The 16,085-nt window shown below is 44.3% G+C and overlaps 2 protein-coding genes across 11 annotated transcripts in view; one reads left to right on the top strand and one right to left on the bottom strand.

Moving 5' to 3' along the window:
- The window catches only part of MAP3K4 (mitogen-activated protein kinase kinase kinase 4), a 112,548-nt gene extending 104,294 nt beyond the window's left edge, over positions 1 to 8,254 (top strand). For 8 of the 9 annotated variants that reach the window (XM_067701582.1, XM_067701590.1, XM_067701585.1 and 5 more), the window contains 5 exons: positions 608 to 767; positions 2,637 to 2,759; positions 3,399 to 3,505; positions 5,393 to 5,572; positions 7,707 to 8,254. In XM_067701582.1, the coding sequence (XP_067557683.1) occupies positions 608 to 767; positions 2,637 to 2,759; positions 3,399 to 3,505; positions 5,393 to 5,572; positions 7,707 to 7,727 (591 nt within the window). In that variant the 3' untranslated portion in view covers positions 7,728 to 8,254. Of the gene's footprint in view, positions 1 to 607; positions 768 to 2,636; positions 2,760 to 3,398; positions 3,506 to 5,392; positions 5,573 to 7,706 lie in introns of those variants that run through there. The other variant, XM_067701591.1, reaches the window with a different exon arrangement.
- The window catches only part of LOC137204361 (E3 ubiquitin-protein ligase parkin), a 1,432,750-nt gene continuing 1,422,678 nt past the window's right edge, over positions 6,014 to 16,085 (bottom strand). For both annotated transcript variants that reach the window (XR_010933571.1, XM_067701593.1), the window contains one exon: positions 6,014 to 8,416. The gene's annotated coding sequence lies outside the window, so the exon portion shown is untranslated. The remainder of the gene's footprint in view (positions 8,417 to 16,085) is intronic.

The raw sequence follows: 16,085 nt of genomic DNA, 5'->3' as shown, positions 1-16,085 counted from the left end.
GGGTCACTTTTTTTTTCTTCCATTTGTTACTGAACCACTGTTGAGTACATTGTTCGGTAACGTTTTTTCTCTTACATGTATTTAAGGAACCATTGTGAAATGAGAGAAAATTAAGACCTCAGATTCTTTTCCCCCTTGTGTTTAGAGATAAACACTTTGAGGGAAAGAGGATAACTTGGAGCGTCTTGGTGGAATATGAGCTTCTGGGGAATTTGGATATTGGTGATTTTTTACGTTTTTCACAGATAAATTCATATCTGAAAAGGATGTGTTTCAGTACTTAATAATATATTTATAGGGACAGCCCTGTTGTCCCTGTCTGAGATTATATAGCGGACTGAATTTCAGAGGATTATAGACATTTATCACCTGTGAGTTGGAGATGTTCTTATCCCAACTAGCTGTATAATTCCAGACAGAGGAGGCAGGCAGAGACACGGCTGTAGGGGAGTTAGAAATGACCGTTTTAAGACGAATTCAGTATTCAGGATGGCAAGTGTAGCATACCATTAGAAAGGAGAGTCCTCTGGGGTGTGGCCAGTGAAGCGTTCCAGGTTCTTCACTTAGTGTCCACGTAAACACAGGCTGCATTTGATTCCTCCCGCAGGAAGAGATGTACATCTTCATGGAGTACTGTGACGAGGGCACCCTAGAGGAGGTGTCGAGGCTGGGACTTCAGGAGCACGTCATCAGGCTGTATTCTAAGCAGATCACCGTCGCAATCAATGTCCTCCACGAGCATGGCATAGTTCACCGTGACGTTAAAGGTAATGCCCACATTCGGCTCCCCGCCAGAGCCAGCTGTGCCCAGCACACGGCGGCTGCCCCCATGTCGCTTCTTCCCGTGCCCGCACATCACTTCTCTACAAAGAAATACCTTTACTTGAAGTAGTCTTCTGTAAAGAACCCAGTGTTAAGAAACTGTGCAGGACACATGTCTCTGTCTAGGAGGGTATAAGTCCGCTGTTCTGTTCAGCACTGCTTTTAGCCAAATCTATTACCCCCGAAATGAAACTTGCTGTTTTGTAGGCTGATTTCGCCTGCCCTGTGTATTTACCAGACATTCGTGCTCAGAGCATCCTTTCTTTTCCTTGTGTCAAGAACCTCGTGTATTTATATATAAACGTCGTGAATATGTAAAGTGACGGTGAATCAGGAATGCCGGTGTAAGTTACGATGTGCAGCTGAGCTTGGGGAGACGTGGACGGGGTTTATTTACAGCACCCTCCTCCAGTGTAGAGTTCTGCTAAAGATCGATTTGGTCACGCTGACTGACTAAAAGTTCTGTTCCCTTCTCACGTGTGGTGAGTAGCCATGCTTCTGTCCCAGAACTGTCCCTCTTGCGTTTACCTTAACCACACCGTGCCCCTGACCTCTGTATTTGGGAGTCTTGGGGATAATTAAAGTGACAAATTAGCTTTGTCTCTAATGGCCCTAGACTGAAGGATTCCACTCTGTCCCATAATCTGAGGCCTAAACAGGTTGATTCTAGAATGGCCGGACTTCAGACCAGGCATTCGCCTCAGAGCGGGCTGGGTTACCCCTCACCTGCTCTGCTGGGTGGAAGGATTGTCCGCGCTCTCTAAGGCGGCTCCTCCTGAATCCCCAGCATGCCCCAGTCCTGCTGCCTGCCCGCCCGTCCGCCGCATTGCTTTGCTGTCTGGGATCATTCTGGGCATTTGCTTCAATGGCTCTGGGTCAGGCCATGGCATTGCCTGTTTCCAGTTGTTCTGACACACATTCCATGCTCATGGAATGGTACCTTCATGTCGTTGGCCACGGCCATAAAGAGAATCCCTCAGAGTCCCTGAGTCAAGTCCGCCCACGTGCATCCTTGGGACATTCTTTATAGCTCCTCGTGTCTGAGAGTGTGGGCCTGGGAGCTGGCTCCGGAATCACGCAGTTAGCGCCGTGCGCTCCTCAGGCTGTGAGGACCAGCAGATCGCAGCTCATCGCGTGGCTTGCTGTCTAAAGTGAGGGGCTCCGTGTCACTTTTGGAAGGAGGTGCCGTCGACACGTAGCGCTGAGCCGTGCCACTCGGTTGGAGTGGCTGCGGCCGGTAGCCTCTGGAGGAGGCAGAGCCGCCCTGGGAGATGAGCGGTAACCCCGGGTTCCAACTGGAGTACAGGCCGGGCCTGTGTACCGCTTGCGGAGATGTGAGACAGTCACAGAACGTGCTTTTCAGGCAGTCTGAAATCAGTCCAACGGTGGCCTCGGGTACAGCTCTGCAGACCAGCATCGTGTGTGCCAGGTCTTGTCTACACGTTGCTTTCTGTTGCAGGCGCTGCTGATCGTATATAAACTTAATTTTCAGGGACTGTGGCCACAAGCATTTGTGTTTTATGTGTACTTTCTCTTTAAGTATCTCCCTGGGTTTTTAATGTTAGAATTTATGCGTGTATTTCAGTTCAGAATGTATTGGTCAGAGCTATCTGCACTGATACTAAAGTGTCTTCGCTGTGTTTTAACATTTGTGAGTAAGGCTTAAAATCTTTCTATGATTACACTTTGCAAGTGAAGTTTCGTAAGTCTTTATAACTTCTGTGAATCAAGTTCCTGATGGTTCAGGTTACCGTGTAAACTTTAAAGTGCCTGCGTTGTGTTGTAGAGGCTCACAACTCCTTATTTCTTGTTAGGTGCCAACATCTTCCTTACCTCATCTGGACTGATCAAGCTGGGAGATTTTGGATGTTCAGTAAAGCTTAAAAACAATGCTCAGACCATGCCTGGGGAGGTGAATAGCACGCTGGGGACAGCAGGTGGGTCCGGCTAGATCTGTCTTTGCATCGGGGCTTACTCCAGTGTGCTGGGACCCTGGCTTTCCCTTTTCCTCCTGGTCAGCAGACGTGGAGAGCAGGTGAGGGCATCTAACCAGACGGGGGAGGAGCCACCCCTGAAAGCGCTTGTCAGATTGGGAAATCACTTTTCTCCCTCAGACTTAAAGGAGGGAAGAAAGGCCTCTTTTCTTCCCAGAAAAACCTTGTCATTCACGTTGGGTTTATTAAAACTATTCTAGTCAAAACAACATGTTTAAATGGTGATTATTTGACTGTTTAGAAACACGTCATAAAATTCTACATCCTCCTTTGCAGGTTAAATTTCATATTCTCATTGCAGATACAATTTACCTGAATATTTGCATATTCAGAATTGTCTTTTAGAAGATATTTTGGCTCCTAAAATGTCCATCCGAGAAATTGATTTGAAATATTTATTTTCAAGTTTTGATGTTTCTTAGTATGTAATTCAGAGAAAGTTCCTCCCCCCCCCACCCCCGAACAAATTAGTTGTTTCTTCTATGTGGAATATTAAGCGATATTAGTGTATTGCTTGGCTCTCGTACTACATGGTGCTATATTTATAACCCATTCTTATCACCATATCTGTGACTTTTAAAGCATACATGGCCCCAGAAGTCATCACTCGCGCCAAAGGAGAAGGCCACGGGCGTGCGGCCGACATCTGGAGTCTGGGGTGTGTCGTCATAGAGATGGTGACTGGCAAGGTGAGCAGAGCCTGCACCGGGGGCGGGGGGACCTGAGGAGGGCACTTTACGTTAATAGAGCAGTAACTGTGGTCTTACTATCATTATGAATACTGTGGACACATTTCCTGCAAAATAGAGAACATGACCCGTCAAAAGATAAGTAAGTTAAGACGAGTGACAAACTAGGGACCAAATGTTTATAACATACATGACTTAGAGAATTCCTCAGAGGAACAAAAAAAGCATAATTCTCAAAACACAGAATTAAGCAGCTGTGAAAAGAAACAGGAAGTTGAAAACTTATGTCTCCACAAAGACTGGCACAAGAATGCCCGTATCAGCTTTATTCATAATAGCCAAAACTTGGAAGCCACCAAGATATCTTTCAAATGGATAAACTGTGGTAATCTACGTGAGGGAATACTGTACAGCAACCAAAAGAAATTGGGCCGTGAAATGACATGGAGAAACCTTAAAAGCACATTGCTGGGCTTCCCTGGTGGTGCAGTGGTTGAGAGCCCGCCTGCCGATGCAGGGGACACGGGTTCGTGCCCTGGTCCGGGAAGATCCCACATGCCGCGGAGCGGCTGGGCCCGTGAGCCATGCCTGCTGAGCCTGCGCGTGCGGAGCCTGTGCTCCGCAACGGGAGAGGCCACAACAGTGAGAGGCCCGCGTACCGCAAAAAAAAAAAAAAAGCATACTGCTAAGTGAAAGAAACCAATCTGGGGAATTCCCTGCTGGTGCAGTGGTTAGGACTCGGCACTTTCACTGCTGAGGGTGCGGGTTCGATACCTGGTCGGGGAACTAAGATCCTGCAAGACTCGAGGCATGGCCAAAAAAAGAAACAAGCCAATCTGAAAACACCACGTACCGTATGATTCCAACTATATGACATTCCAGAAGAGGCAAAACGATAAAGGCAGTAAAAGATCAGTGGTTGCCAGGGCCTCTGGGAGAGGGAGGGAAGGACAGATAGGTAGAGCACAAGCGTTTGCAGGGCAGTGAAACTGTTGTGTATGACACAGTATCTGAAAATTGATCTTCTGATGAAGACACCACTAATGAAAAATTCTACAAATATATAGAGGCACAGCGTGTGTGGGGGTGTAGCCATTACTCATAAAGCAAAAAAGTTAGAAACCTCTTAAGTGTTACTAGTAGGAAATTATTATATAGCTATACCTCGCAGCTGCTGAAAATAAGTGCTTAGTAACTATTAGCTAATATTATTTCTATTAGCGTTAACATAGAAAGATGCCCATGATATCTGTTATTTCAGTCAAGCCATGCATTAGAAAAAGAACAAGTTCTCACATTGAAGAACATATATCTCAATAACTAAACGATGGTCCACAAATTAGAATGCCGTACAAACTCAGTCCTTTCCCCCATGAATCTCATTTCCCTGTAATCATAATAAAATAATCTAAGCTTTGCAAATTATCAATAATTGGATGCCGATTATTCAGCAGTGTGGCATATTAAACATCCCTGTATGATAGCTGTTGAATTTTGTTTGACATTTTTATATTATTTTATGTTACATTTTTTATTTACATGATGATGGCATCTAGATAATACTGGACTAATTGGACACCTAAATGGGGTAGGCAGACTATGCTCACCACCTGGTTTTGTAAATAAAGTTTTATTGGCACATGGTCATACCCATTCCTTTATTATATTATAGCCTAAGGCTGCTTTCACGCTACAGTGGGAGAATTGAATAGGTGTGACAGAGACCATATGGCCTGCAAGCCTAAAATAGTTACTGTTTGGCCCTTTAAGTAAAAGTTTGCCGGCCTCAATATGTATCAACGTTGAGATGCCTAAAAAGAGATTGGGCAGTTGCATTTCTGTATGGCCATGTAGTATTGAAACCTGATTTTTTTTTCCTGTTTTTAGAGACCTTGGCATGAATATGAGCACAACTTTCAGATTATGTACAAAGTGGGAATGGGGCATAAGCCACCAATCCCTGAAAGATTAAGCCCAGAAGGAAAGGACTTCCTTTCTCACTGCCTAGAAAGCGAGCCCAGGATGAGGTGGACGGCCAGCCAGCTCCTCGACCATTCCTTCGTCAAGGTTTGGCAGATTGTTGTGTAGCCCTCTCCTTGTTTAAGTATTTGAGTTTTGATCGCATCTGGCACTTAAGGAAATTTGGAGACTTAAATATAAAATATCTATATCTGAAATGGGAAGAAACTAAATGTATTATGCTGGGGAATTTTGTATGTTTTTTCTTTTGGAAAATGTTCGTCGAGGTTCTCCTCCTTGATCCATTTGGATGGTTTGAGGTGCACTTGGGACTATTAAATGGAATTTTAAATGGGGCTGGATGAAAGGCACAATTTTCCCTCTTTTAGAGTACACAGGTTAGTAACAACAAACCTCTACTGGGAGAGTAGAGACAGGGGAGTAATGACTAAGCATTATGTTAAGAGCTGTGATAATGGTATATATGCCATGTTGTAGGGTCACTGAAAAGAGGAATTTAATCCAGTCGGGTAATCCCAGCTATTACTCTTTTTTTTCTTTTTACTCTTTTTATTTTTGGCTGTGTTGGGTCTTCCTTGTGGTGAGCGGGGGCTACTCTTTGTTGAGGTGCGCGGGCTTCTCATTGCGGTGGCTTTTCTCGTTGCGGAGCCTGGGCTGTAGGCGCGTGGGCTTCAGTAGTTGTGGCGCACAGGCTTAGTTGCTCCTCGACATGTGGGATCTTCTCGGACCAGGGCTCGAACCCGGGTCCCCTGCATTGGCAGGCGGATTCTTCCCTGGTGGCGCAGTGGTTAAGAAAGTCCCTATTAACTTTCTTTAGAGTGAGATGCCTGAGCTGTTTGGGAGGGTTTAGCCAGGTCAGGAAATGCAGGGAGGAGTATGGCGGACAGAATGGAAGAGACATGGAAAGGCTCACTGCTAAGAGGGTGAAGCACCCAAAGAACTGTGTATTGGGACATACTGATGGAGCACAGGATGTGGAAAGTGGCAGAACATAAGGCTGGGAAAGTAAGCAGGGACCACATGAAGGGATTTCAGTTTTATTGTAAGCATGACATGCTTAAATTGTGTTTTAGAACAGTCACTCTGGAGGTGAGAGGCTAGTTGGGAAGCTGCTGACACAGCTGCTGGGCTGGGAGTGGGAGGTCAGGGGTGAGTCACCAGCCGTATATAGGAGTGAGAATGGCCGTGAGTGAGTAACTGATGGGATGTGAAGGGTGCGTGACGGGGAGGAGTCCAGGACGGCTCCCGGGCTCTGGCTTGTGTCACCAGGTTATCGAGATTCCATTTGCCAAGATAGGTAAAGAGAGCATCTGGTTGAGGGTTGCGTCGGGAGATGATGGTCTCCTCTTTGGTAGATTGAGTTCGAGGCGTATTTGGAGTATCTGTTGGGGGATTTTAGACAGGCATTTGGGTATTTTGGACTGGCACTCGAGAGAACTGGGATAGGATACGGATTTGAGAGAGAGAAATATTGCTGGGAGAGCATTTAGAGGAGACATGGAATGAGAGTGGAAACCTGGAGAAAACATTTACAGGGTCCTGCAGAGGAGCTCCTGATACAGGAAAGGAAGATTCAAGAGAGGGGTCACATTATTTCTGGGTGAGTGAAATTAAGTAATCAATAGCTGGATATGCTGCGTAGATATTAGGGATTTGTAATTAAATAAAAATGTATTCTTTATAAAGTATATAAGCAATTCTTATTGACATTGTACAAATATGTTCTTTTTTTAATGTATTAAGCCCTTTTTTAAAAAAAATTTTATTTATTTATTTTTGGCTGTGTTGGGTCGTCGTTTCTGTGTGAGGGCCTTCTCTAGTTGCGGCGAGCGGGGGCCACTCTTCATTGCGGTGCGCGGGCCTCTCACTATCGCGGCCTCTCTTGTTGAGGAGCACAGGCTCAGTCGTGGCTCACGGGCCTAGTTGCTCTGTGGCATGTGGGATCTTCCCAGACCAGGGCTCGAACCCGTGTCCCCTGCATCGGCAGGCGGACTCTCAACCACTGCGCCACCAGGGAAGCCCCACAAATACATTCTTAAAAATGCTTTCAATAGTCAATTCATAGAGCAGTAACTTAGCACTGACATTTCATTGCATTGATTACGGCTTTGCTCTGTGCCAGGCACAGTGCTGGGAGCATCAGGATGCACTGATTATGACTTACCTGTAAATCTTACATGTGGCGTGAATAGGGTTCAGCTCTCTCCTGCCTTCCTCACAGGTTTGCACAGATGAAGAATGAAGCTAATCAGTCTGTGGCCTAGTAGTGTGTGTACTCGGAAAATTCTCTTAATCACTACTGTATGTAATATTTACATAAAGACTGTGCTGAGAAGCAGTATAAGCCTTTTTAACCTTCCAAGACTGAAGACTGCACAGGTGACAAGCGTCACTTCTCCTGCTGCTCCTGTTTGTTCGACGTGGCACGGGGCCCTCCTGAGTGATGGTGTCCACGAGGTAAAGAAGCTGCATGTTAAGTGCCATTACTACTGTACACGGACCATCACCTCCGTCACCTCCGTTTCTCGGGTGACTGAGAACCGTGACATCAGTGTAGTATTTTTGACCTTTCTAGGTTCAAAAGCAGTTGTAGTGTTATCAGGCATCCTGGGCCTTGTTAATCTCTTGTTTGTCGAGTGCACTGACTGTGAAACCTTACCTGTTGTTGTTGTTGTTGGCAAGCCACAGGTTTGTTATGCAAAAGGCTGATTAATGAAATTTAAGAAAAAGGTTCTTTTTTCAATAAATGGTTTATTTTAGGAAAGCTCAGTTATATTGTCTTTTAATGGTTATCAGCTTCAGAGCCAACACATTATCTGATACAGAGGTCTGTCCTTGTCACTCATGTGTTCCTCAACAGAAGGGGTACAATCAAGTGTGCTGAAGGTGGGCGCTGGGTTAGGAGTTCCTTTAGGGTCTAGAATCGCCTTGCTGCAAAGGGAAAGAGAGAAATGAAACAACACTAAGGATGTAAGAGGCCCTTTTAAATCTTTGTATATTAACTGCAAGTTTATAACAGATAAAAGTTTAAGCCTTGTTATCACATGTTGGCGGCTCAGTTTATTTTCATATCAAGATATATAGGTACTGGGTCAATGTAAATACTGCTGAATAATCTCTTGACAAGAAAGCATCTTTTTCAGAATGTAAATATTTCAGCAGTTAGTTTTCTAAAATAGCCCAAATTATATGTCATTGATGGTGTTCTTTTCTTTCTTTCTGCTATTAAATTTTTTTAAAGATTGACCTTAAAGCTTCCTGAAATCTTTTTAGAAGATATCTGACTCATTCCTTACACATAGCAGCTGACTCTGGACAGGTAATTTCTCAGGCAGGTTCTGTATTCACCTTCCTTCCAGAGTAGTAGGTCCCCTCACATAGAAATTAATGTCCTTGAGAAAGCTGGCATCACGGAAGGATTTGTACAGACACTTAGATTTTTTTTTTCAGTAAAATTTTTTTTAAGTGTTTTTAAATGGCTTTTTGAGGTATAATTTACCAATATGTAATATTTAAAGTATACAGTTCAGTGATTTTTAGGATAGTTATATAGTGTATAGCCTTCATCATAATCCACCTTAGAACAATTCCATTACCACAGAAAGAAAGCTCTTGTCCATTTGCAGTCACTCGTCACTCCTACCCCCAGCCTTAGGCAGCCACTGAGCCACTTACTGTCTCTATAGATTTGCCTGTTCTGGACATTTAATATAATGGTCTTTTGTGTCTGGCTTCTTTCACTTAGTATGATAATTCTAAGGTTTATGCATGTTACAGCATTGTGTTAATACTTCATTCCTTTTCATTGCTGAATATTATTCCGCTGTATGGATATGCCACATGATTTATTTATTCATTTACTACTTCTACTTTTTGGTTATTATGAATGATGCTGCTCTGAACACTTGCATACAAGTCTTTGTGTGGACCTATATTTTCCTTTCTCTTGAGAGTGGAACTGCTGGCTCATATGGTAAATCCATGTTCAATTTTTTTAACAAACTGTCAAACTGCTTCCAAAGTAGCTGCATTGTCTTAATTCCCAACCAGCAACACAAGAGAGTTCTAGCTTCTCCATACCTTTGCCAACACTTAATATTGTCTTTCTTTTTGTAATAGCCATTCTAGTAGATGTCAAGTGTTATCTCATTGTACTTTTGATCTGCATTTCTCTGACCATGGTGAGCATTTCTTGTGCTTGTTGGCCATTCATATATCTTCTTTGGTGAAGTGTCTATGTGAATCTTTTGCCCATTTTTATATTGGGTTATTTGTCTTCTTATAGAGTTGTGAGAGATTTTTATATATTCTGGATACAAGTCTTTACTAGATATTTGATTTGCAAATGTTTGTTTTTTCCCCCAGTCTGTGGCTTGTCTTTTCACATTTTTAATGGTTTCTTCTGAAGTACAGAAGTTTAAAACTTTGAAGTCTGGTTTATCAACTTGTTCTTTATTGCATGTGCTCTTGATATCCTATCTAAGAAATCATGACTTGACTCAAGATCATGAAGATTTACACCTATAGTTTCTTCTAAGAGTCTTATAGTTTTAGCTCTTATATTTAGGTCTATCATCTATTTTTAGTTAATGTTTGTGTATCACATCAGATAAGGGTCCAGGTTCATACTTTTGCATGTCGATATTTATTAGACCCAGCATTCATTTGTGGAAAAGACTGTTCTTTCTCCATTGAATTGTTTTGGCATCCTTGTTGAAATCAGTTGACTATAAATCTAGGGGTTTATTTCTGGACTCTCAATTCTGTTCCGTTGTTCCGTTGTTCCGTTCTGTCTTCTGTAGAACCACACTGCCTTGACTAACATAGCTTTATAGTAAATCTTGAAGTTGGGAAGTGTGAGTTCTTCAATTTGGTTCTGCTTTTTCAAGATTGTTTTGGCTATTCTGGGTCATTTGTATTTCCCTGTGAACTTTAGGATCAGCTTGTCAATTTCTGTTCTCCCCCCAACCCCCACCAAAAAAAAATCAGCTGGGATTTTGATAGATTGCATTGAAAATATAGAACAATGTGGGGAGTATTGTTATCTTAACAATATTATGTTTCCCAATTCATGAACAGGACAGCTCTCCATTTATTTGGATCTTTAATTTCTCTCAGCAGTGCTTTGTAATTCAGTGTACAATTCTTGAACTTTTTAAGTCTAAGTATTTTATTCGTTTCATGCTATTGTGAATGAAAGTATTTTCTGAATTTCTTTTCAGATTGTTCATTGCTAGTATATCAGTACAGTTGATTTTTGTATATTGGTCTTTTATCCCATGGCCTTGCTGAACTTAATAGCTCTAGTAGTTGTTTTGTAGACTCCATAGAATTCTCTACATATAAGATCATATCATCCAAGAATAAAGACAGTGTTTCTTCTTCCTTTACAATCTGGATGCCTTATATATTTTTTCTTGACTAATTGCACTGGCTAGATCCTCCGTCCAGTACAATGTTGAACAGCACTGGTGAGAATAACATTCTTGTCATGATTTTGACCTTAGGGGGCAACATTCATTCTTTTAATTTATGGTGTTCGTTGTGGGGTTTTGGTAAATGCCCTTTATCAGGTTGAAGATGTTTCCTTCTTTTCCTGGTTTACTGAGAGTTTTTATCATGACTAGATGTTTGATTTTGTCAAATGTTCTTCTGATCTATTGAGATGATCAGATGATTTTTGTGCTTTATTAATATGGTGTACTACATCAGTTGATTTTTGGATATTAAGCCAACCTTGCATTCCTGGGATGCATCCTAGTTGATCATTCTTTATAATCCCGTCTTTGTATTGCTATTGCAATTCGTAATGTTTTGTTGAGGACTTTTGCCTCTGTATTACATGAGGGATATTGCTGTGTAGTTTTCATTTCTTGTGATTGTCTGGCTCTGGTATCAGGATAATGCTGGCCTCATACAATGAGTCGGATGTTTTCCTCTTAGAGATTGTGAAGAACTGGTATTATTTACCATACTTCTTTAAATGTTTGGTAGAATTCACTAGTGAAACCAACTGTGCCTGGGTGTCTTTGTGGGAATTAATTAATAATTCAGTAATACTTTTAAGTTCTGTGATGTCTACTTCTTTAGTCCTGATTTTAGTATTTTGTGTTTTCTTACTCAGATCTTTTCAGAGAATCAATTCTTGTTTCATTAATATCCTTTATTATTTTTCTGGGTTCCATTTCATTTTTTTCCCTCACACTAATCTTTATTATTTCCTTCTTTCTGCATGGTTTGGGTTTAATTTGCCTTTTGTTTCGTTTTGTTTTGTTTCTTAAGATAGAAGATGGTGAAGGTAAAAATTATTGTAAAAATAATCCACAAGACCATTTCCTTTTATATATATAGTTTACAAATAGAGCATGTATCTTGAACATATTGTAAGGATAGTTTAAAAAATGTAATGTAAAAGCAGGGGGTAGATTTTCTTTTTCTTCTAAAATAGCAGCCTCAACTACTGACATTATATTCTCTAGAGTGAGGTCAGCAAACCTTTTCTGTAAAGGGCCAGAGACTGAATATTCTTGGCTTTGCAGGCTGTAGGATCTTGGTTGCAACTACTCAACCCTGCTGATGTAGCGTAAAAGCAGCCATAGCAACACGTATATGACTAGATGTGGCTGTGTTCCAATAAAACTTTATTTACAAAACAAGCAGCAAGTGGGTCTTAGTTTGCTTAATGCTGCTCTAGATCACTAAGCAAAATTAAGAAACATCATTTTCCTAGGCCAGTAGAACTTATACAAAAGAGTATAAGCTTTCAAAGGCCATGTGTAATGCTACCTTATTCATATGTCTATATACTGCCCTGAAAAGGTGAATTATTCACTCATCAGGTCAAAACTGAGGCCGGGTGGCTGTGCGCTAACAGGGCTGGCTCCCTTGGGCTTGTACACAGGTGCTGAAGGCAGCTCCAGGAGGAGTCTGAGCTGTGGCTGCCCAACAGTGCACGTCTGCCTACACAAGGGCAGCTCTGGCCCTTGAAGCACATGCCTTTTCCCCTAGTAAGTGGAGGATCGCATATTTTTCCAAAATCAATGAGCTTGTTCCTACCAGCGTGTTGAAGCAGGTAACTCCCTTATTAGCTGCAGTGTCTAAAGTCACTGCCTTGCAAATCACTCATTTAATGGCATGATAGAAACTTCTGTGCTGCTTGGAATTTTTCACCCTCCCTGTAGCCCAACAGCCTGTTAAATTCCCAGCCTCATCCTGATTTAACATCGAAAGGGTCACCAATCTTCTACTCTGGGATGGGTCCTCTAGTCACATGCTCCAGCAGCCTGCCATTTCATCACATCACTTTTTTTCTTCTTGAGTCAACTATTATAAATTCTAGAGGCACAGCTCTTTCCCTATATTAGGTGATTTTTTTCTTATCCATTTAAATCATTCCTGTTTGAGAGTGACTTCTTCCTAACACATGTGCAGCTTTAGTGGTTTCCGGCCCGCCTTCCAAAGGAAATTATTATTATTCAGCAACCCTGACTTTTTGTTCATACTGCTTACCTCCTTAAAATTCAAAAGAACATAGTTGCCAGAAATTTCAAAACTCTTTAGTCACTCCAGCATGTGAAACAAGACTGTATAAAAAAAATATTAAAGGTAAAAATTGTATGAGTCTCACTCAGTGAAAAGCTTCACCAGTACAGCCCCAGGAGATATTTTCTAGCTACTGCAAAGATCTAAGTAAGGGCTCACTGTCGTTTTTTTAATCAGTTCATAAACGTAATATTCAAATAGGACAAGGCTGCAGGGGCTGAGGAATGCCTGCTTTGGAACTGCGTATCCTTCACTGGAGAAACGCTGTGCTTTCTTCACTGACAGCTGAAGTTCAGAGGGTTGACCAGTTTTACTTTGGCCTAGTTGTGCTTGAGAAAGATTTTTATTTTTACTTTAGGAAAGGGAGTCAAAAGAAGACAATTGAAAGTCGATTCTTAAAGCCTCTGAACCAGTGTCCCTTCATGGCTGCTCACTGTGACCCTGTGTGAGGGGCCCAGGAGCCCACCCTGCCCCCGCAGAGGGGACATACATTAGCTGTTGAGGTGAAGTTCTGATATTCTGCTCTTTCTGACCAAAATAATGGTCATTTCCAACAGCTGAATGTCATAAACAGACACCAGTTGGTGGCAAATGCTGTGAATGGTCTCAGATGTCACAGATCAAGAGAAACAGGAGTATGTGCTCAGTCGCCTCCCGTCAGGTGTCCGCCCGGTGCCTTGGAGGCCAGTGTGGCAGGACAGGAAGCCTCGGGGCATCCGAAGTGCTTGGTTTTCATTTAAATTTATTGGAAGCTCTGGATACTCAAAGCCCATGCCAGGGATGCAGGACCAGGGATGCAGGAGTGTGAGATGCAGCCTCGGAGAGCTCGGGGCACCTGCTCGTAGGTTCCAGGTCCGGCGCTGCGGCTCAGGTGACCCAGTGAGAGCCGAGGCCCTCAGCCTTCTGTAGGGGGTCGGGGTCGTTTCGGAGGGCAGAGGGACTGGCCCTGGGAAGACCGCTTGCTTGTTTGTTTGGAGAAAGACCGGCTGCCCAATCTGCAGCTCCTGGCACCTCAGCCCCGTCCCACCCACCGTAGCAGGAAGGCAGGGCCAGCGTGTCAGTGAACACATGCGTTCCAGCTTCTTTATTTTGTGCTCTGTAAACAGCGCGCTGGAACTGCACGGTTAAGGCGTTGGAAACACTGTTGCTGAAGGAGGTGACACTGAACAGGACAACCTGAGTGACGTGTCACAGAGTAAACAGGAGGGTCACACTGGTGGGTGCCCTTCCGAGAAGCTCTAGGGCAGGAGGGGCGGTACACGGCCAGCTGCAGGCACAGTCGGAGCCCATGCTGCTTCCGCGGCAGGAAAGAGTGGCACTGGCAACCCTCCTGTGTCACCCGGCAGACTGGCGGTCGCCAGAGGGTTTGTTCTTCCCGCTCTAACCCGGCAACCCTGAGCAAAATCTGACTAGCGCTTTAGACAGTGCTGGATGAAACCTCTTGTTTTGAACAGGTCCCTCCACGGATGCCTTCTCGCTTCTGTCCATGTTTACAGGTAAGTTCTTAAAGCCTCTGAAAGCCTAATCTGTTTGGCTTGGGGACCAGCCAGGCCACTGTTCCACTCCACCAGGAGAGAAACCGGAAACCAGCGGGGTCTGGTGTGTGTCTGTCACATCAGCTATTTCTACGTTTTGGCTGCAGTTACTGGGTATTACATCTAAATCACTGTCTTTCAGACCCACTCAGCATATATTAGAAAAACACATTCATCAGTAGCTACTTTTTTTTTTTTTTAACAAGGGTTTCTTTAGAGAATACAGCAGTCAGGAGATACTCCAGTACGACTGTGTGATCCTAGGAAAAAGGCAAACTGTGGTCTCTCTACAAAAGGTAAACAAGGTGGCCGACTAGCTCAGAACGTGCATCCGCTTTTCCTCCATGTCAGTCACAGAATCAGTCCACCTTCCTTAAACTCATCTCAGATGGTTGGTGTTTTCTAAATAAAGAAAGTCCCTTTATGGGCTTGGTTCCTAGAAGAAGTGCATTAAACTCCCTGCCTCAAAGCTGCAGGTCTCGGACATGGCCCTTAACACCTGGGAGGACCCTGCACCGATCTCCAGTCTGCAGGAAACTTTGCATCTTTCTCTTCCACATTGGGTTTAGAGCAGCCTCTGAGCAGGGCTGACCTAAGCTGCCATGGGATGGAGATGTCAGACAGGACGTGATGCTCGTATTTCATCCCGCACTGCTTGGGGACAGAGAGCCGGCTTCACATCCACAGGTTTTTAATTCTTAGAAAAGTAAACGCGGACTTCCGGGAAGATGGCGGAAGAGTAAGACGCGGAGACCACGTTCCTCCCCACAGATACACCAGAAATACATCTACGCGTGGAACAACTCCTACAGAGCATCTACTGAACGCTGGCAGAAGACCTCAGACCTCCCAAAAGGCAAGAAACCCCCCACGTACCTGGTTAGGGCAAAAGAAAAAACTAAACAAAGACAAAAGGATAGGGACGGGTCCTGCACCAGCGGGAGAGAGCTGTGAAGGAGGAAAAGTGTCCACACACTAGGAAGCCCCTTCGCGGGTGGAGGCTTCGGGAGGCGGAGTGGGGGAGCTTGGGAGCCGCGGAGGAGAGCACAGCAACAGGGGTGCGGAGGGCAAAGCGGACAAATTCCAGCGCAGAGGATCCGGCCGACCGGAACTCGCCAGCCGAGAGGCTTGTCTGCTCGCCCGCCGGGGCGGGCGGGACTGGGAGCTGAGACTCCGGCTTTTGTCGGAGCGCCGGGAGAGGACTGAGGTTGGCGGCGTGAACACAGCCTGCAGGGCGTTAGTGCACCGCGGCTGGCCGGGAGAGAGTCCGGGGAGAAGTCTGGAACTGCCGAAGAGGCAAGAGACTTTTACGTCCCTCTTTGTTTCCTGGTGCACGAGGAGAGGGGATTAAGAACGCTGCTTGAGAGAGCTCCAGGAACGGGCGCGAGCCGCGGCTGAAGGTGCGGAGCCCAGAGACAGACATGAGACGCTAGGGCCGCTGCTGCCGCCACCAGGAGGCCTGTGTGCGAACACAGGTCACTAGCCACATGCCCTTACGGGGAGCCTGTGCAGCCCGCCACTGC

This window comes from Pseudorca crassidens, chromosome 13 (genome assembly GCF_039906515.1).
Source record: "Pseudorca crassidens isolate mPseCra1 chromosome 13, mPseCra1.hap1, whole genome shotgun sequence".
In the NCBI taxonomy this organism is placed as follows: domain Eukaryota; kingdom Metazoa; phylum Chordata; class Mammalia; order Artiodactyla; family Delphinidae; genus Pseudorca; species Pseudorca crassidens.
The sequence above is the reverse complement of the archived record's forward strand: the minus strand, read 5'-3'. Positions and strand labels throughout refer to the sequence as shown.